Raw genomic sequence first — 23,097 nt, 5'->3', positions numbered from 1 at the left:
GCTTGTGACCTTGTGTAACCTCATCCATCCTCTCACCTCCTCCATCTCCACTTCTTTTCTATCTCCACTCCTTGATTCTTACGTATTTGATGCAAATAATTTAGATAACCGAGAAGTTGTGCAACATTTGTGTCTCTCCAGGTAGCAGCTTCTTCACTCCAGTATGCTGTATAGCCCTTGTGGCTTAGCGCTTCTTTTTGATTATAATAATAATTCACTCCAGTAGAGAGAAGCAAGGTGGAAGATTACCAAAGGTTGCACAACTGTCTTATTTTTTCTTGCACCTCCATCACCTCACCTCCCAAACTTTCACCTCTGTCCCCTCCCTCCTCTATTCTTACTTTTTGCTCAGTCCCTACCTCCTCCATCTCTACTTCGTATTCATTCCCCGATGTCAGCCAAACCTCTGACAACAACGAGAGTGCTGGACTATATAACTTGTGAGGCGGATCTGGTTCTCCCAAAGAGTTGGTGAGGTGGTGATCTGTCTGCTGCTGTTGCTGCTGCTGCTGCTGCTTGTCTCGATTCTGCTAGTGAAGATGGTGCCGCAGCATTTGCTGCTGCTCTTCGGGGTATTGACATCCCCTGCCTGGGCATCCAACGGTAAGAGGAATTGATTGACTTGTACTACTTCTCTCCTATGCTTGTGCATCTGAGCTCATCCTCTACTTAACTACGTTAACACCACCCCGTCTAGTACCACCTTACATTATCACCACCCAGTCTAGTACCACCTTACATTATCACCACCCTGTCTAGTACCACCCTACACTATCACCACCCCGTCTAGTAGCACCTTACATTATCACCACCCCGTCTAGAACCACCCTACATTATCACCACCGTCTAGTACCACCTTACATTATCACCACCCCGTCTAGTACCACCATACATTATCACCACCCCATCTAGCACCACCTTACATTATCACCACCCCGTCTAGTACCCCCTTACATTATCACTACCCCGTCTAGTACCACCTTACATTATCACTACCCCGTCTAGTACCACCTTACATTATCGCCACCCCGTCTAGTACCACCTTACACTATCGCCACCCCGTCTAGTACCACCTTACATTATCACCACCCCGTCTAGTACCACCCTACATTATCACCACCCCGTCTAGTACAAACTTACATTATCACCACCCCGTCTAGTACCACCCTACATTATCACCACCCCGTCTAGTACCACCCTACATTATCACCACCCCGTCTAGTACCACCTTACATTATCGCCACCCCGTCTAGTACCACCTTACATTATCGCCACCCCGTCTAGTACCACCTTACATTATCGCCACCCCGTCTAGTACCACCTTACATTATCACCACCCCGTCTAGTACCACCCTACATTATCACCACCCCGTCTAGTACCAACTTACATTATCACCACCCCGTCTAGTACCACCCTACATTATCATCACCCCGTCTAGTACCACCCTACATTACATTATCACCACCCCGTCTAGTACCACCTTACATTATCACCACCTCGTCTAGTACCACCTTACATTATCACCATCCCGTCTAGTACCACCTTACATTATCACCACCCCGTCTAGTACCACCTTACATTATCACCACCCCGTCTAGTACCACCTTACATTATCACCACCCCGTCTATTACCACCTTAAATTATCACCACCCCGTCTAGTACCACCTTACATTATCACCACCTCGTCTAGTACCGCCTTACATTATCACCACCCCGTCTAGTACCACCCTACATTATCACCACCCCGTCTAGTACCAACTTACATTATCACCACCCCGTCTAGTACCACCCTACATTATCACCACCCCGTCTAGTACCACCCTACATTATCACCACCCCGTCTAGTACCCCCCTTCATTATCACCACCCCGTCTAGTACCACCCTACATTACATTATCACCAACCCGTCTAGTACCACCTTACATTATCACCACCCCGTCTAGTACCACCTTACATTATCACCACCCCGTCTAGTACCACCTTACATTATCACCACCCCGTCTAGTACCGCCCTACATTATCACCACCCCGTCTAGTACCACCGTACATTATCACCACCCCGTCTAGTACCCCCCCTACATTATCACCACCCCGTCTAGTACCACCCTACATTACATTATCACCACCCCGTCTAGTACCACCTTACATTATCACCACCTCGTCTAGTACCACCTTACATTATCACCACCCCGTCTAGTACCACCTTACATTATCACCACCCCGTCTAGTACCACCTTACATTATCACCACCCCGTCTAGTACCACCTTACATTATCACCACCCCGTCTAGTACCACCTTACATTATCACCACCCCGTCTAGTACCACCCTACATTATCACCACCCCGTCTAGTACCACCTTGCACTATCACCACCCCGTCTAGTACCACCATACATTATCACCACCCTGTCTAGTACCACCTTACATTATCACCACCCTGTCTAGTACCACCTTACATTATCACCACCCTGTCTAGTACCGCCCTACATTATCACCACCCCGTCTTGTACCACCCTACATAGTCAACACCCCGTCTAGTACCACCCTACATTATCACCACCCTGTCTAGTATCACCCTACATTATCACCACCCCGTCTAGTACCACCCTACATTATCACCACCCCGTCTAGTACCACGTTACATTATCACCACCCCGTCTAGTACCACCTTACATTATCACCACCCCGTCTAGTACCACCCTTCATTATCTCCACTCCGTCTTGTACCACCTCACATTATCACCACCCCGTCTAATACCACCTCATATTATCACCACCCCGTCTAATACCACCTCATATTATCACCACCCCGTCTAATACCACCTCATATTATCACCACCCCGTCTAGTACCACCCTACATCACCACCACCCCGTCTAGTACCATCTTACATTATCACCACCCCGTCTAGTACCACCTTACATTATCACCACCCCGTCTAAAACCACATCTAATACCACATATTATCACCACCCCGTCTAATACCACCTCATATTATCACCACCTCGTCTAGTACCACCCTACATCACCACCACCCCGTCTAGTACCATCTTACATTATCACCACTCCGTTTTGTACCACCTCACATTATCACCACCCCGTCTAATACCACCTCATATTATCACCACCCCGTCTAGTACCACCCTACATCACCACCACCCCGTCTAGTACCACCCTACATTATCACCACCCCGTCTAGTACCCCCCTACATTATCACCACCCCGTCTAGTACCACCCTACATTACATTATCACCACCCCGTCTAGTACCACCTTACATTATCACCACCTCGTCTAGTACCACCTTACATTATCACCACCCCGTCTAGTACCACCTTACATTATCACCACCCCGTCTAGTACCACCTTACATTATCACCACCCCGTCTAGTACCACCTTACATTATCACCACCCCGTCTAGTACCACCCTACATTATCACCACCCCGTCTAGTACCACCTTACATTATCACCACCCCGTCTAGTACCACCTTACATTATCACCACCCCGTCTAGTACCACCTTACATTATCACCACCCCGTCTAGTACCACCTTACATTATCACCACCCCGTCTAGTACCACCATACATTATCACCACCCCGTCTAGTACCACCCTACATTATCACCACCCCGTCTAGTACCACCTTGCACTATCACCACCCTGTCTAGTACCACCATACATTATCACCACCCTGTCTAGTAGCACCTTACATTATCACCACCCTGTCTAGTACCACCTTACATTATCACCACTCCGTCTAGTACCACCCTACATTATCACCACCCCGTCTAGTACCACCCTACATTATCACCACCCCGTCTAGTACCACCCTACATTATCACCACCCCGTCTAGTATCACCCTACATTATCACCACCCCGTCTAGTACCACCCTACATTATCACCACCCCGTCTAAAACCACCCTACATTGTCACCACCCCGTCTAGTACCACCCTACATTATCACCACCCCGTCTAGTACCACCCTACATTATCACCACCCCGTCTAAAACCACCCTACATTGTCACCACCCCGTCTAGTACCACCCTACATTATCACCACCCCGTCTAGTACCACCTTACATTATCACCACCCCGTCTAGTACCCCCCTACATTATCACCACCCCGTCTAGTACCACCTTACATTATCACCACCCCGTCTAGTACCACCCTACATTATCACCACCCCGTCTAGTACCACTTTACATTATCACCACCCCGTCTAGTACCACCCTACTTTATCACCACCCCGTCTAGTACCACTTTACATTATCACCACCCCGTCTAATACCACCTCATATTATCACCACCCCGTCTAGTACCACCCTACATCACCACCACCCCGTCTAGTACCATCTTACATTATCACCACCCCGTCTAGTACCACCTTACATTATCACCACCCCGTCTAAAACCACCCTACATTGTCACCACCCCGTCTAGTACCACCCTACATTATCACCACCCCGTCTAGTATCACCCTACATTATCACCACCCCGTCTAGTACCACCCTACATTATCACCACCCCGTCTAGTACCACCCTACATTATCACCACCCCGTCTAGTACCACCCTACATTGTCACCACCCCGTCTAGTACCACCCTACATTATCAGCACCCCGTCTAGTAACACCTTACGTTATCACCACCCCGTCTAGTACCACCCTACATTGTCACCACCCCGTCTACTACCAACTTACATTATCACCACTCCGTCTAGTACCACCTTACATTATCACCACCCCGTCTAGTACCACCTTACATTATCACCACCCTGTCTAGTACCACCTTACATTATCACCACCCCGTCTAGTACCACCGTACATTATCACCACCCCGTCTAGTACCACCTTACATTATCACCACCCCGTCTAGTACCACCCTACATTATCACCACCCCGTCTAGTACCACCTTACATTATCACCACCCCGTCTAGTACCACCCTACATTGTCACCACCCCGTCTACTACCACCTTACATTATCACCACCCCGTCTAGTACCACCTTACATTATCACCACCCCGTCTAGTACCACCCTACATTATCACCACCCTGTCTAGTACCACGTTACTTTATCACCACCCCGTCTAGTACCACCTTACATTATCACCACCCCGTCTAGTACCACCCTACATTATCACCACCCCGTCTAGTACCACCCTACATCACCACCACCCCGTCTAGTACCATCTTACATTATCATCACCCCGTCTAGTATCACCCTACATTACCACCACCCCGTCTAGTACCACCCTACATTATCATCACCCAGTCTAGTACCACCTCACATTATCACCACCCCGTCTAGTACCACCCTACATCATCACCACCCCGTCTAGTACCACCCTACATTATCACCACCCCGTCTAGTACCACCCTACATTATCACCACCCCGTCTAGTACCACCCTACATTATCACCACCCCGTCTATTACCACCCTACATTATCACCACCCCGTCTAGTACCACCCTATATTTTCACCACCCCTTTTAGTACCGCCCTACATTATCACCATCCCGTCTGGTACTACCCTACATTCTCAACACCCCGTCTATTACCACCCTACATTCTCACCACCCCCTCTAGTACCACCCTACATTATCACCACCCAGTCTATTACCACCTTACATTATCACCACCCCGTCTGGTGCCAACCTACATTATCACCACCCCGTCTATTACCACCTTACATTATCACCACCCCGTCTGGTGCCAACGTACATTTTCACCACCCCGTCTAGTACCACCCTACATTATCACCATCCCGTCTGGTACCACTCTACATTATCACCACCCCGTCTAGTGCCACCTTCGTTATCACCACCCCGTCTAGTACCACCCTATATTATCCCCACCCCGTCTATTACCACCCTAAATTCTCAACACCCCGTCTATTACCATCCTACATTCTCACCACCCCGTCTAGTACCACCCTACAGTATCACCACCCCGTCTAGTACCCCCCTATATTACCACAACCCCGTCTAGTACCACCCTACATTATCACCACCACGCCCTCTACCTTTACTATGTTCTCTACATCACTCATCACTAGTAGCTTACAACTTCACAAAGTTCACAGTCTAACGATTATAAGTTCCATTCCTTAACAACTTAAAACAAAATGTATGTACCTGCAACGCTGATGTCTGTGTATCCTGTAGGAAATGCAACATGTGAGGTAACTAAAACCAGTCAGTCCTGCTGTGTGTATGCAGGAACCGGACTGAAGGTGACCTCCTCCACACGCTGGTGCTTCCAGAGTTTTTATTCATGAAACTCATCATCGTACACCATTTCCAAGTGATCATTTTTACTTATCTTAATGTTTATTTATATTTAAAACTGTCAGTGCAACAATAAGTGCTGGTCTCAGTAATTGTAGACGGACAAACATTATATTCATTACCCTGGCCAACAATGGTTACAGTTGTCGTTTAAAAGCAAGTGTTTCTAAGTACTTTTGGGACGCTCGACCGACTTCTGAATTTAATGTTGCTCCATATATATAATAAATTTAAATTTTAGTTTTTGTCGTTGCATGAACCATAATATAACATATATATGAATGATGACGTGTGTCATGTGCTTCCTCAACCTTCAGTAACCGAAAAATACTGAATAATAATATTTCAGAATTACGAGCTAGAGACTAAACAAGCTCAGACATGTGACCAGCTCGTCAAAGTTACCTTAAAACAACCAGTTTGGTTTTTGAAATAGATTAAAAGTTGCAGTTTGTTGGCTAATAAACTGTCAAAACAAAAAAATTCCGAGACAGGCTGATGAAAAAACGGGGTTGATGGTGAACACGTGCACACGGAGGTGATGGTGAACACGTGCACACAGGGTTGATGGTGAACACGTGCACACAGGGTTGATGGTGAACACGTGCAAACGGAAGTGATGAACACGTGCACACGGAAGTTATGGTGAACACGTGCACATGGGCTGATGGTGAATACGTGCACATGGGGGTGATGAACACGTACACATGGGGTGATAGTGAACACGTGCAAATGAGGGTGATGGTGAACACGTGCATACGGGGTTATGGTGAACACGTGCACACGGGGGTGATGGTGAACACGTGCACATGGGGGTGAACACGTGCACATGGGGTGATAAACACGAGCACATGGGGTGATGGTGAATACGTGCACATGAGGGTGATGAAAACGTGCACATAGGGATGATGGTGAACACGTGCACATAGGGTGAACACGTGCAAATGGAGGTGATGGTGAACACGAGCACATGGGGTAATGGTGAATACATGCACAAGGGGGTGATGGTTAACACGTGCACATGGAGGTGATGAACACGTGCACATGGAGATGGTGAACACGTGCAAATGGGGGTGATGGTGAACACGTGCACACTGGGGTGATGGTGGACATGAGCACATGGGTGATGGTGAACACGTGCACATGGGGGTGATGAACACGTGCACATAGGGATGATGGTGAACACGTGCAAATGGGGTGATGGTGAACACGTGCACACAAAAGTGATGGTGAACACGTGCACACGGGGGTGATGGTGAACACGCGCACACTGGGATGATGGTGAACACGTGCACACGGGGTTGATAGTGAACACATGCACACGGAGGTGATGGTAAATACGTGCACACGGGGTTGATGGTGAACACGTGCAAACGGAAGTGATGAACACGTGCACACGGAATTTATGGTGAACACGTGCACATGGGATGATGGTGAACACGTGCACATGGGGGTGATGGTGAACACAAGCACATAGGGGTGATGAACACGTGCACATGGGGTGATGGTAAATACGTGCAAATGGGGATGATGAACACGTGCACACGGAGGTCATGAAGACAAGTGCACACAGGTGGAGCCAAAAACAAGCAAACCTTTCTAAGTTTGCTGGTTGTGGGTTACACCTGACTCTCGGTATTATCAAGATGGTAGGAGAGGTAAAACCGTTTTGTCTCGGGGGAAAAAGCTAACGTGGTTGTACCATGTAGTTATAGGTATTCATACCATAGCAACATGTGCATGCAGGTACTGGGCGTCACATACCTTAGGTGGATACCAAGCCATTAGCTATAAGCAAAAGTCTGCAATTACTATGGCAGTCTGTGAGTCAGTCAGTGGCTAAGGTCTTCTTGTGCAATACATGTCTGTTTGTCACTGTAAATGTTGGTATATATTTTTGTATATGCCTACATATCTTTCTGTGTGTCTGAACATATATCTGTACTTATCGCTATATCTTTGTATATGCAAGATCACAGTAAACAGGTGATATCACAATATACAGAACAATCACTGTGAAAAAAATAGTGAAATTCCAAGTGTTTTCGTAAATTCTCACATTATCAAGGAACTGATAACGTGAGAAATCACGAAACGCTTAGAATTTCACTATTTTTTCACATTGGTTGTTCTGAATCTTTATAAATGTTTGTAACAACGATACAGACAAATTCTATATCATTAATGTTTATTAATAGTTGAAGGGACTACGGACCCTGCAGCTGGGTCAGAGACCAGGTCCTAGCTGGGGTCTGGTCCTAGATCATCCACCTCACCCTTTCTTCATCCTCCAGAATGTCATGCGCCGTTTGAGCTTCTCCTGGACGAGTTTTGTGTACACGTGAAGGTGACTGCCCCGCCTGAGGGAAGTGGGCAGCCTCTGAGGTGGGCGGAGGCGAGGGCGGAGTGCATCAAGCTGGGCGGAGACTTGGCAGTGGTGGGTCGCACTGAGAAGCTTCAAGCCATCTCCCACTATATTGATAAGTCACTGCCTGGTGAGTTCTGGTGAGGTGTAGGTGGTGGTGGAGTGAGGGAGTGGGTGGTGGAGGGACGTTGGTGGTTTTCGGGCATTGCTAGTGGTGGGACGTGAGTGTTGACAATGAGTGGGTATACCTGGAGTATACCTGGAGAGGGTTTCGGGGGTGATAGTAGTTGTAGTGGAGGCAGTGTTAGTAAGGTATAAGGGGTGTGAGCCGGAATGAGATTTGTTGGTCGAGGGAAGGGGTTGTAGGCTGTTACAGAAGGAATGTATACAGTTAGCGAAGGAAGTGTATGCTGTTAGGGAAGGTGGTGTATGCTGTTAGGTAAGGTGGTGTATGCTGTTAGGTAAGGTGGTGTATGCTGTTAGGGAAGGTGGTGTATACTGTTAGAGAAGGGAGTGTATGGTGTTAGGGAAGGGACTATATGCTGTTAGAGAAAGGAGTGTATGCTGTTAGAGAAGGGGATGTTTCCTGCTAGAGAATTTGGTGTATGCTATTAGAGAAGGGAGTGTATGCTGTTAGGGAAGGTGGTGTTTGCTGTTAGATAAGGGAGTGTATGCTTTTATAGGAGGTGTATGCTGTTAAAGAAGGGATTGTATGCTGTTAGGGAAGGTGGTGTTTGCTGTTAGATAAGGGAGTGTATGCTTTTATAGGAGGTGTATGCTGTTAGAGAAGAGAGTGTATGCTGTTAGGGAAGGTGGTGTTTGCTGTTAGATAAGGGAGTGTATGCTTTTATAGGAGGTGTATGCTGTTAAAGAAGGGATTGTATGCTGTTAGGGAAGGTGGTGTTTGCTGTTAGATAAGGGAGTGTATGCTTTTATAGGAGGTGTATGCTGTTAGAGAAGGGAGTGTATGCTGTTAGGGAAGGTGGTGTTTGCTGTTAGATAAGGGAGTGTATGCTTTTATAGGAGGTGTATGCTGTTAAAGAAGGGATTGTATGCTGTTAGGGAAGGTGGTGTATGCTGTTAGAGAAGAGAGTGTATGCTGTTGGAGAAGGGATTGTATGCTGTTATAGAGGTGTATGCTTATTTTTTATATTTTATTTAAAAAAACATATACATAATACATAAAAAAACCACAAGCCGACAAATTAACACAGCAAAAGACGGTGGCAGACAATGTCAGTACACACTCACAGAACAAAATACAATTTTACACATTGATATTACAAAATACTTCTGAATAACCACAACCAGTTTATGGAAAGAACATCCTGACTCCCAAACAAACAGGACGAGTCATTATGAAACATGCAGGAGTAAGTCCTATAATCATTATATATATATATATATATATATATATATATATATATATATATATATATATATATATATATAGATATATAAATAATATATATATATATATATATATATATATATATATATATATATATATATATATATATACATTTATATATACATATATATACATACATATACATACATACATATACACACACATATACACACACATATACACACACGTGTGTGCGTACAAAAAAAAACTGAATTATACAAGAAATAATCCGCAAATTCCCTTGACACCAAATAACATAAAATATATATTACATCCACTAATAGAACTATACCTAAGACATTGGCTCCTACATACACATCTACACAACCAAAAATAAAAAACAGACCCGTACAAGGCCATATCCATGACCACTACTACCTTCCCAACCACTTAACACACAAAGCTGATGTTGACGGTTAACATTCAATATACAGTATGACCTACCATACAGATATAAAGGTATATATAAACCCCATAAATAATTTACATATGCTCGTACAGAGCTCATAATGTACCCCTTTAGTTATACTTTGAAAAACGATAAAATAACGATAAAAGAAAAACAAAAACTCACATACAACTTTTAACACTGTGGGTTTAAAAAAGTCGTAAGGTCTACATACCCCAGAACCTTTATACATTGGTTGACCTTTCTTCCGCAGGTACTACCAAAATATTGCATGTAACACACAGGTATCAAGGGCAACATACTTCCACACAGATTTTCATGCATTATAAACAGAGTATCAAATATGCCAATCATGGTACCACATCCTCACGTTTTGTAGGCCTACCGGCCTACCAAATTAACCTAACATAATAGAACCTGCCTACCTTCATACCCCTGGACTAGTGACACACCATAATCGAAACTGTGACAATTATAGTTTTGCACGCAATGCAATGAACAGCCATAATTCCAGAGCTATTACAAAGTCATGTACATTCATGTCACACCTCCACCAGAACGTTACACTTAATACCCCGGTACCTAGAACAATCCTCTAGAACAAAGAGGAATCTTCCGGCACCAACCAAGGACAGATGCACACCAGACAAAAGGATTATGCTATACCATCCCCTGACATTCACCACAATAAACCCATACACTCAATATCTGGCACACAGCCGTCCGACGGCTCCCTACAAAACTATTACCCACATCAACACTATGCAACTCAGTCAACCTACCTCATTCAGGCATCCAATTACTCCAGTAGGACACACCACTGAAGAGACCAACCCCTTGTGGAGTAAACGTGCAACAGTGAGTGCACGATATCCCTCCGGAAAACTAATTACCCACCGTCTCCCATATAATTGTTTGTTCCTACACGCTGTCCTATAAGAACACGCCGCCAACGCTTTTATCCTAATGTTTCCCTCCACCTCCCTCATCCCCCACGAGACATACAAGTAATCAACTATTACGTACCTGATAGTCCTCCCCACCTTGTTGGGCACCCCTCCCATATCTAACATTAAAGGCCCTAAGGGGTGATATCTGACCCCCCCTCCCCAATAAAAGGAAAACCCTCTTCAACCACAATCTTGCCACCTCCAAAGCAGAACAAAAATATACTACATGGAAAGCAGTTTCAACTTCCCCATAAAAACCGCATGACGCCTCTATCACAAAACCCATTTGTCTCAGCACCTCTTTCGATGCCAAAGTCCCCATATGAAATATATACACTAATTCCCTCACCCTTGTTTGTGTTCTTAGTTTACTAAATTCCACCCATATCACTTGCCAATCATATGTGGGATACATGGCCATCCCCTGCAGTGATTCCTGACGACGACCCACGCCCACCAACCGTTTTACCTTGAGTTTTTTAACATTGCGTTTTAAGTCCCTGCCACTCCACCATTTGCGGACATCCCCCATCACCTCCCCCACTCGAAGACCCCTTTCCCCCCCTGCCCGATTGTACCTCTGCTTCACATATAGCACCTTCACCCTAGATCCTAATGCCATCAATCTCAATCCTCCCTGTCTTACCGCAGTCATTACCACATCTTTGCCCAACTACGCCCTCCCAAAACCCCACACATACCTTAATACTCTCCTTTGTAATTCCATAATATCCTGATTTCTTAAGGGATAAATTTCCGCCACTCCCCACACTTTACTATAAATCAGTGCATTTACCACCACAACCCTTTGATGCAAGGTTACGTCCCCGGCCCGGAAACTCCTAAGCCTACTCAAAGCTCTGTCCATTACCATTTCTGAATTAACCCTCCTGCTCTCCTGTGCATCTGCCAAACACAAAATCTCACAAATCTTGAGTCTTTCTACAGTTATCCAACCAAACTCCTCCCCCAAGGTCCTGCCTACCCAAGTACCTACCTAGGAACCGTGATTTCTGCTTATTAACCCTCATCCCAGTAGCATTCCCAAAAATCTCAAGTACCCTTCCCACCTTACATAAATCCTCTATCTCATTAAGTAAAACAGTAGTATCATCCACATAACCCACAACATCCCCACAAAAGCCTCCACCCTCCCCCATCCCTCCCATCCCACCATCAACAAGCACATAGAAAGGATTCTGCATACATGCAAAGAGTATTTGGGAGAGCGGACATCCCTGCCTCAAACCCCTCCCAATGCTTACAGGACTACCCAACCTACCATTTACCTGTACTCTCATTAATGCATCAGTGTACAAAATCCTCACCCATTCCACCACCCTCCCTCCAAAACCCATCCTTACCATACTCTCAATCAAAAAATCCCTATCCATGTAATTATAAGTATTCTCCCAATCCAGACCTAGAATACCGCCCCCACTACTACCCTCGAGGAAATCCCTGATACGTCCATGACCTACCCTCAAAAATATTATCTTTAATTCTGTAAGAAAAAATAATTATTTTTTTTTAAATTTCTTGGACTCCTCCCCAGAATTCCAAACTGTTCCCCATGTATCACCGACCCCATGACCTTCTTCAATCTATTGCCTAAGATTTTCGCTAAAAACCTTGTAATCTGCGCACATCAGAGATATTGCTTGATAAACACTCAAAACTCTTCTTCCCCCCCCCTCCTCTGCCTTGGCACCAAAACTGTGACACCCATACTTTGGGATTTGCCCAACTTCCCACTAGTTAACATATGATTCAATACCCCAACAAAGCATTGCCTAATACACCCCCAATGTGCTCTATTAAAATCATTTGGTATACGGTCTATTCCCGGTGTCTTTCAGGTACTCATCCCTAAAACTGCCTCTTCCACCTCAACCTTACTTATACCACCCTCCAACCCCACTCTATCCTGCTCACTTAAAACACTATGGAACCCCCCTCCAAAAATCCCCTCCCAGGAACCCCCCTTCCCTCCTACTCCATTTCTCCCTAAACCAACTATCAGCATAAAGACTCGTACTTTCTGTGTTGGATAGGACCCGACCCTATGGGTAACCTCCCACCCCAGGGCTTGTCTCCAATTGTAATATGGTGGTTACTGTCTGACGTTCTCGAAATTTACATAATACAAACCCAGACGGCTTATCACCCCACAATACATCCTCTAACCCTGCCCTAACCCTGATTGCATCAAACCTATCATTGTGTAATTCAGCTATTCTACCCTCAAGACTGTCCATGTCATCTCTCCTACCACCTCCCCCATCATAACAGTCTTGCAACTGTCCCTCCACATAATTTTGCAACCCATAACGCCACCTCGCCTCCTCCCGTCCCATAACCTTAAAAAAATTCGCTATCTCAGGCTAAGCCTGCATCTCCCATCAATCTAACAGATCTGTCGCCCTATCCCTAGCCTCCCAAAAATGCAACCACCAATCACTGAAAAAAGGTCCCTTCCCCTCCTCCTTAAGAAGCCTTACATTTAATTTCCAGTACCCAGAATAAATACGCACTATTCCATCCCACATCAGATCTGCCATCACCGCCCTGTGATCAGAAAACCCCACTTCGAAGGGTCTCACCCTCGCCACATCTATGCCCTGCGTAACATTGGTTCTGTCCAATCGCACCTCATATCCCCTATGGACGAACGTATGCTCCACTAGGTATCCCCCCCACCACATCGACAATCCCAACATCCTGCAATACATCCCTCAGAACACTCAACACACAACCTGCCCCTCTCGGTTCTACATCACCACTCCGTATCACACAATTCCAATCACCTCCTATTACTGTTATAGCAGGCAAACCTCTCAAGTGATACTGCAATACCTCCCTGACAAAATCTACTTTTGTTAGGTAAGACACATATGCAACAGTTAGGTATCTTTATTTCGAAACGTTTCGCCTACACAGTAGGCTTCTTCAGTCGAGTCTGACAGAATGAACATTAAAATGGTATAAAATACCGGTATTTTATACCATTTTAATGTTCATTCTGTCAGACACTGCAACACAAGGGTATCTTGGTACAGACCATCAACTTCAACAACCTCTACTAGTGAGAACGGCTGGGTTTGAGAGGGACCTGCCCTCCCAAAGCAACCTACGTCTCACCTCCTGGCACTATATAAAGCCCCATTCTGTCACTTCAACTTCATATTGTTTCAGACAACGGAACAATGCTCTTCTCCAGACTGAGGGACTGACCACCTCAAAACTTTAAGGGTGATGGACTGATTACATCGTCTTCAAGTATCTTCTGCTTCTATCAACTTTTCTGTACTCGACTGAAGAAGCCTACTGTGTAGGCGAAACGTTTCGAAATAAAGATACCTAACTGTTGCATATGTGTCTTACCTAACAATCTGTAGGTATTTTATACCATTTTAATGTTCAAAATCTACTTTTACCCTGGTATTGCTAGTTGCCGGCATGTAAACACCTACGAAACTAGCCCTACTCTCCCCAGACACCATCCACCCTCACTACCCTCCCACCTCCCCCCTCTTAACAACCCGTGACATGCAATGGGCTGGTCTCCTTTACCGCCACTGCTACCCCACCCTTCAATTGCAAACCACTGCTAACATATGTCTGATATCCTTTCAACCTCAATTCACATCCAGCCCTGTGATTATGCTCCTGCAAAAAACAAATGATATCAAACCTCTGTAAAAACCACACCAACCAAACTTTCTTGACCTCTGTCTTAAGGCCATTAACATTAAGTATGACACATCTGAATGCTATAGAAGGGGTGGCTTTCCCCTATGCCGCTGGGGTTTACTCACTGCACTTTTCACATTACGTGTACCTGCTTTTTCACTCGTTTTTTTCCTGTGCACTCATCCCCCCCTCCCTCTCCCACTGTGCAACTCAGTCGTACCTCTACCACTATGAGCCATCGGCTCCACCACGGCTGCCCACGATTTCTTCCCCGGCCTCTGCCCCGAGGTGATGACCTCGTCTATCTCTGACGCCCTTACAGTCCTTTTCCTAGAACTTCCGCTTACACACACATATCAACATCAGGCGAATCCTCCTGGTGTACCTCCACATCCACCACACACTCCAGTCCTTCCTTACTCAAGGTTTTCTCCGTGTTTTGTTGTCCCTCCAGTGCTCTGTCCTCACATAAACTCAAGACGCCTTCTGCACAGGACTCCGCCCCATCCAAAAAATTCTTGAGCACATCCGCCAATAAACCATCCCGGGTCGAAGCGTCCTGGACTAAAGATTCCTCAGGCGTCACCTTCGTCTCCCCCGACGCCACTGGGAGAGTGACACATGTCTCTGCCGCCGCCTCCTCCCTTTCGACCTCCTCGCTCCTGGGGTCAGTCCTCCGTCCTCCCGAAGCACCCGACTCAGGCACCAAGTCGCACGGCTGCTGAATCACAGATGAAGGCCCTGGAACTCGAGGAGCCTGCTTCCAAGGACACTGGGCTGCCATGTGCTCATAGGAGCTACACAAACGACATGTTTTCCTCTGACCAGCATAATACACAAAAACCTGTGTCCTATAACCGGCCAACATAACGTAGGACGGTACAGGCCTTGTTAAAGACATTTTGAGGGAGTAAGAACCCTCCGGCATCCCTTCATACAAACCATCCCTCCACACTCCCATGGTTGCTGTATGCACTGTCTCGTAACTGCTGAAAAACTCCTGTAGACTATACGCCGTCGCCTCGAATGGTACATTTCATATCTTCACCCATGTGAAGTACTTAGAGACGTCATGTGAAACGACATCCACCGCTGAATTAATACTCCTGCGTTGTTCCTGGTAACTCGACGATTCTTGTGTAGAAGCCGGCTCGTACAAATTTCACGAAGATTCTTGTCAATCAATTCAGAGTGACGCCATACAATTCCTCATTGGGAATACCATATGCATCCCCTATGGGCCACGAACCAGCTCAATGCAGACTGTGTTTATCCTCCGTCCCGTACGTTCCGCCATCTTGGTATCCAAGTACTCAAGTCACCACCAGGTGTCAGAATGAGGTAGTCTCGGAAAGCGTCCTCTCGCCCCGCAGGTTGAGAGAAGAATTAGTGTATACTGTTAGGGAAGGCGGTGTATGCTGTTAGGGAAGGCGGTGTATGCTGTTAGGGAAGGGGTGTATGTTGTTAGAGAAGGGAGTGTATGCTGTTAGAGAAGGTGTATGCTGTCAAGCAAGGTGGTGTATGCTGTTAGAGAAGGGGGTGTATGCTGTTAGGGAAGGGGTGTATGCTGTTAGAGAAGGGAGTGTAAGCTGTTAGGAAAGAGAGTGTAAGCTGTTAGGGAAGGGAGTGTAAGCTGTTAGGGAAGGGAGTGTAAGCTGTTAGGAAAGGGAGTGTAAGCTGTTAGGGAAGGGAGTGTAAACTGTTAAGGAAGGGAGTGTAAGCTGTTAGGGAAGAGAGTGTAGGCTGTTAGGGAAGGGGTGTATGCTGTTAGAGAAGGGAGTGTAAGCTGTTAGGGAAGAGAGTGTAAGCTGTTAGGGAAGGGAGTGTAAGCTGTTAAGGAAGGGAGTGTAAGCTGTTAGGGAAGAGAGTGTAAGCTGTTAGGGAAAGGAGTGTAAAATGTTAGGGAAGGGAGTGTAAGCTGTTAGGGAAGGGAGTGTAAGCTGTTATGGAAGCGAAGGCAGGTACGGAAACGACAAGTGAAAGTGTGAGAATGGGAACGTGTGCATAAAATCCACGGAATGGGTGGGAGTTGAACCCACGCAAAGTCCTAAATCTAGCCGGCCAGTGCATTAACCACTGGACCTGTGAGTTCACCTCTCACCCGTTCCATGATTTTGTTTTTCAGTCGTGTTATTACGATTCCGTGAGTCAAACTTGATCATGTTTAACTCGCCAAGATCTGCTTGCCGAGGTCGAGACGCAGCTCCTGACCCCACTTACGTCTATTTGATTCTAACCTTCTGGGTTTTATCATACATGTTCTTTAAGCTCTAGATAGATGAATTCTCCAGAGGTCTGGTCACAGACCGGGCCGTGGGGGCGTTGACCCCCCGAAATCCTCTCCCGGTATACTCCAGGTATACTACCCCCCCATGAGCTCACTTCACTTCCGTATCACCCTGACACTAAAGATATACTTCCTGACATTCCTGTGAATCCATTGTATCTGTTTCCTCAGTTTCCAGTTCTCTCCTTTCGCACCGCCTCTCTTTCTCACTTTTATTCTTAGTGATCTTATATCTCCTTCCTCTTAGATTTTTTTTCTTTTCTTGGTATCTTATTTATTTTTTTTTATTTTGTTTAATCTGTCAAAAACAATAACTCATGTTGTCTAGCAGCAATTTTCCCTCTGTATTATAGAATTATTAGTAATCTCCAAACATTTAAAAACGAATGTTTGTCGTAGCAGTTAAAAGTCTGACACACATTGATTAAACGTCTTACACATACTGATTGAATGTCTGACAAATATTGATTAAAAATTTGACATGTGTTGATTAAAAGTCTGATATATATTCATTAAAAGTCTGACATATTGATTAAAAGTCTGAAACTGAACCCTTGATGTACAATTAAACATAACATAAAGGAGGAACACTGCAACACTCCTACTGGCCCACACTTGGTAAGTGTTTCTCAAACCCAAACCCACTAACAAGAATATATTCTCAACCCATTTTCAATGTTACCTAAACAATAAGCTTAGATAACCCTCTTAACTCATGTGTAAGTTCCACTCAAATCCAATCCCTCTCAGTTATGTATTTATCTAACCTAAATTTGAAGCTACCAAAGGTTTTAGCCTCAAAGACCCTACTAGGCAGTGTGTTCCTCTCGTCAACTAATCCACTTCCAAACCAATACAATCCTACATTAGGATTCCTTGTGCTTGTAGCTCTGCCAGAACACATTTGAGCTGTACCTAGCCAAAGATTCCAACATTGTTAGGTTCTACTATACAGCTGGCCTCTGATTCATCTAGAGACTGGTGCCACCTAGTCGAGTGATTTATCCAGTGACTGGTACCACCTTGTACAGTAATTCATCCAGTGGTAGGTACCACCTTGACTTAGTATAGAGATTTAACAGTTTATACAGCAACCAGTCGTTTTTTGAACATTACTGACACACACATTATCAATATACAATAACAAAAATTCACTGATTAGAATATTTTCTTGAGAGTAGTAATGTTAACCTGTAAGTGTTGTTTGTTTTCCTCGTCCAACAACTGAACCTTCTTCCCTCCGGCAGCCTGGGCTAGCAAGTTTATCTTCTGGGCCGGTGGTCACCGCATCGGGTCAAGTCCCTGGAAGTGGACCAACGGTAGGCAGATCAACCTCAAGTCTCACGTGTAAGTATCAGAGTCTGGTACTGAAGATGATGATAATAATAATCATAATATTATTATTATTAACTATAATAATAATTTTTTTATTTTTTTTATTATCACACTGGCCGATTCCCACCAAGGCAGGGTGGCCCGAAAAAGAAAAACTCTCACCATCATTCACTCCATCACTGTCTTGCCAGAAGGGTGCTTTACACTACAGTTTTTAAACTGCAACATTAACACCCCTCCTTCAGAGTGCAGGCACTGTACTTCCCATCTCCAGGACTCAAGTCCGGCCTGCCGGTTTCCCTGAACCCCTTCATAAATGTTACTTTGCTCACACTCCAACAGCACGTCAAGTATTAAAAACCATTTGTCTCCATTCACTCCTATCAAACACGCTCACGCATGCCTGCTGGAAGTCCAAGCCCCTCGCACACAAAACCTCCTTTACCCCCTCCCTCCAACCTTTCCTAGGCCGACCCCTACCCTGCCTTCCTTCCACTACAGACTGATACACTCTTGAAGTTATTCTGTTTCGCTCCATTCTCTCCACATGTCCGAACCACCTCAACAACCCTTCCTCAGCCCTCTGGACAATAGTTTTGGTAATCCCGCACCTCCTCCTAACTTCCAAACTACGAATTCTCTGCATTATATTCACACCACACATTGCTCTCAGACATGACATCCCCACTGCTTCCAGCCTTCTCCTCGCTGCAACATTCATCACCCATGCTTCACACCCATATAAGAGCGTTGGTAAAACTATACTCTCATACATTCCCCTCTTTGCCTCCAAGGACAAAGTTCTTTGTCTCCACAGACTCCTAAGTGCACCACTCACCCTTTTCCCCTCATCAATTCTATGATTCACCTCATCTTTCATAGACCCACCTGCTGACACGTCCACTCCCAAATATCTGAATACATTCACCTCCTCCATACTCTCTCCCTCCAATCTGATATCCAATCTTTCATCACCTAATCTTTTTGTTATCCTCATAACCTTACTCTTTCCTGTATTCACTTTCAATTTTCTTCTTTTGCACACCCTACCAAATTCATCCACCAATCTCTGCAACTTCTCTTCAGAATCTCCCAAGAGCACAGTGTCATCAGCAAAGAGCAACTGTGACAACTCCCACCTTATGTGTGATACTTTATCTTTTAACTCCACGCCTCTTGCCAAGACCCTCGCATTTACTTCTCTTACAACCCCATCTATAAATATATTAAACAACCACGGTGACATCACACATCCTTGTCTAAGGCCTACTTTTACTGGGAAATAATTTCCCTCTTTCCTACATACTCTAACTTGAGCCTCACTATCCTCGTAAAAACTCTTCACTGCTTTCAGTAACCTACCTCCTACACCATACACCTGCAACATCTGCCACATTGCCCCCCTATCCACCCTGTCATACGCCTTTTCCAAATCCATAAATGCCACAAAGACCTCTTTAGCCTTATCTAAATACTGTTCACTAATATGTTTCACTGTAAACACCTGGTCCACACACCCCCTACCTTTCCTAAAGCCTCCTTGTTCATCTGCTATCCTATTCTCCGTCTTACTCTTAATTCTTTCAATAATAACTCTACCATACACTTTGCCAGGTATACTCCACAGACTTATCCCCCTATAATTTTTGCACTCTCTTTTATCCCCTTTGCCTTTATACAAAGGAACTATGCATGCTCTCTGCCAATCCCTAGGTACCTTACCCTCTTCCATATATTTATTAAATAATTGCACCAACCACTCCAAAACTATATGCCCACCTGCTTTTAACATTTCTATCTTTATCCCATCAATCCCGGCTGCCTTACCCCCTTTCATTTTACCTACTGCCTCACGAACTTCCCCCACACTCACAACTGGCTCTTCCTCACTCCAACAAGATGTTGTTCCTCCTTGCCCTATACACGAAATCACAGCTTCCCTATCTTCATCAACATTTAACAATTCCTCAAAATATTCCCTCCATCTTCCCAATACCTCTAACTCTCCATTTAATAACTCTCCTCTCCTGTTTTTAACTGACAAATCCATTTGTTCTCTAGGCTTTCTAAACTTGTTAATCTCACTCCAAAACTTTTTCTTATTTTCAACAAAATTTGTTGATAACATCTCACCCACTCTCTCATTTGCTCTCTTTTTACATTGCTTCACCACTCTCTTAACCTCTCTCTTTTTCTCCATATACTCTTCCCTCCTTGCATCACTTCTCCTTTGTAAAAACTTCTCATATACTAACTTTTTCTCCCTTACTACTCTCTTCACATCATCATTCCACCAATCGCTCCTCTTCCCTCCCGCACCCACTTTCCTGTAACCACAAACTTCTGCTGAACACTCTAACACTACATTTTTAAACCTACCCCATACCTCTTCGACCCCATTGCCTATGCTCTCATTAGCCCATCTATCCTCCAATAGCTGTTTATATCTTACCCTAACTGCCTCCTCTTTTAGTTTAAAAATCTTCACCTCTCTCTTCCCTGATGCTTCTATTCTCCTTGTATCCCATCTACCTTTTACTCTCAGTGTAGCTACAACTAGAAAGTGATCTGATATATCTGTGGCCCCTCTATAAACATGTACATCCTGAAGTCTACTCAACAGTCTTTTATCTACCAATACATAATCCAACAAACTACTGTCATTTCGCCCTACATCATATCATGTATACTTATTTATCCTCTTTTTCTTAAAATATGTATTACTTATAACTAAACCCCTTTCTATACAAAGTTCAATCAAAGGGCTCCCATTATCATTTACATTATCATTTACTATAATAATAATGTAACGAAAGTAACAAAACAAATAATGAAATAAAAAAATTAATATAAATTTCTCATTGTATAGCACAACTAGACATCAGTACATCACTTTACAACATAAACATCAAAGCATCGATAGAAACTAAATTAACCTAAATATATCACTGTAAAACATTAATTCATCTTTCGTCTCATGTACGGGCGCTTCAGGTGGACTCCCAGCAGACCAGATAAGACAACAGAGAACCGCTACACAATGGTCGTCCCCGTCGACGAGGTCTACAATAGATTTTACCTGCAGGACTACAGGGAAGACCAGGTTGCCCCGGCTTTTATCTGTGAGAAGGGAGAGAGCTAGAGAATGAGGGAGGGGAAGGAAACGAAGGGTGAAGGAGAAAGAGAAAGTAAGGGGTGAGGAATAATGAATGAGGTGGTAGGGGATAATGTATTACTGAAGGGATTTTTCACTAGATGTGAGGTACTGTATTACTCTCTCAATCTTATCTGCCCAAGTTGAGAGGGGAAACGAATACAAAACATGAAAAGAATTTCCACTAAAAAGAAGCCAGCAGCCGTCCTCTCCCCAAAATTAATGAGAACCAAAACTCATTAGAATTACCTAACAATCGAAACTATCACGCTGGAGTCATCAGGATACCCAGGAGGGAAGGTAAACACAGGACTGAGGATATCTCTACAATGTCTACTTTTATGAAACCGGTTCGGGGAACCTAGTCCCCTGGGGATGGGGGGGGGGGAAGGGGAAGAATTAGCGTAAAGAGTTGGGCGCTAAAAACATTAGAGAAAACAAGGTACTCAGTGCATCGTTTCTTGTTGTTGCAGCGCGTTGTTACTGTCTTCCAGAGAAGTAATGCTTCGTGAGACAGAGAGAAAGAGAAATTATAAAATCTTATATTACAATAGTCACTTTAGTTTTCCGCTGTCAGAATTTGGTTTGGTTCTTTGAACTGTATGTCATTTATCCCTGTTCTTAATCCATGCCAGCGTACCACAGGGATATATGCTTGGTTCTTTGCTTGAAAGGTATTCATGCTACAGAAGAAAGTGCTCAGAAATTTGGTCAGGTGAGACGTATAAGTCTCCGTAAACATGGAACTCGTGTTAAGTGCTTCACCTAGCATACTAAATAGGTGTCACTCAACTATGAGAGTAACGTGGTCTAAATAAAGGTTTACTCACTTAAACGTGTCTTTGTACTACTGTACAGTAAATAAGTCCTTGTTGTGGGTGGCATCCTGGGCTTGTCTCCTTACACCTCTTGTCAATGCTTACGACATACTTGGGTGTCAAAAATCTTACACTTACTACCCAGGTTCACCTTGCAGTAAATAGGTACCTGACTGTTAGTTTCTTTACACTTGCTATTCATGTGCACCTCGCAGCTAATTGGGTCACGAATATTAGTCAGCTGTTGTGGGTGACGTCTTGGAGAGGGTATGGAAGAGCACCCTGGGGACGGGCATTAACCCGTAAACGGTCCAAACGTATACATACCTTTTTTCAACATTTGAAAGTATGTAAAAAAAGTAGATCTTCTTTTTGTTTTTTT

General features: G+C 44.7%; 1 protein-coding gene across 1 annotated transcript; it reads left to right on the top strand.

The window, feature by feature from the left end:
• The first annotated feature begins 466 nt into the window (after nucleotides 1–466).
• LOC128691087 (type-2 ice-structuring protein) lies at nucleotides 467–22,732 on the top strand. The gene is made up of 4 exons (XM_053779879.2): nucleotides 467–603; nucleotides 8,588–8,788; nucleotides 18,656–18,755; nucleotides 21,738–22,732. Exons 1-4 carry the CDS (start codon nucleotides 540–542, stop codon nucleotides 21,883–21,885), a joined length of 513 nt encoding a protein of 170 aa, XP_053635854.1. The 5' UTR covers nucleotides 467–539; the 3' UTR covers nucleotides 21,886–22,732.
• Nucleotides 22,733–23,097: the final 365 nt, after the last annotated feature.

The sequence above is a fragment of the Cherax quadricarinatus genome, chromosome 27, assembly GCF_038502225.1.
Source record: "Cherax quadricarinatus isolate ZL_2023a chromosome 27, ASM3850222v1, whole genome shotgun sequence".
In the NCBI taxonomy this organism is placed as follows: domain Eukaryota; kingdom Metazoa; phylum Arthropoda; class Malacostraca; order Decapoda; family Parastacidae; genus Cherax; species Cherax quadricarinatus.
Note: the sequence above shows the minus strand (reverse complement) of the source record. Positions and strands in the feature narration are given on the sequence as shown.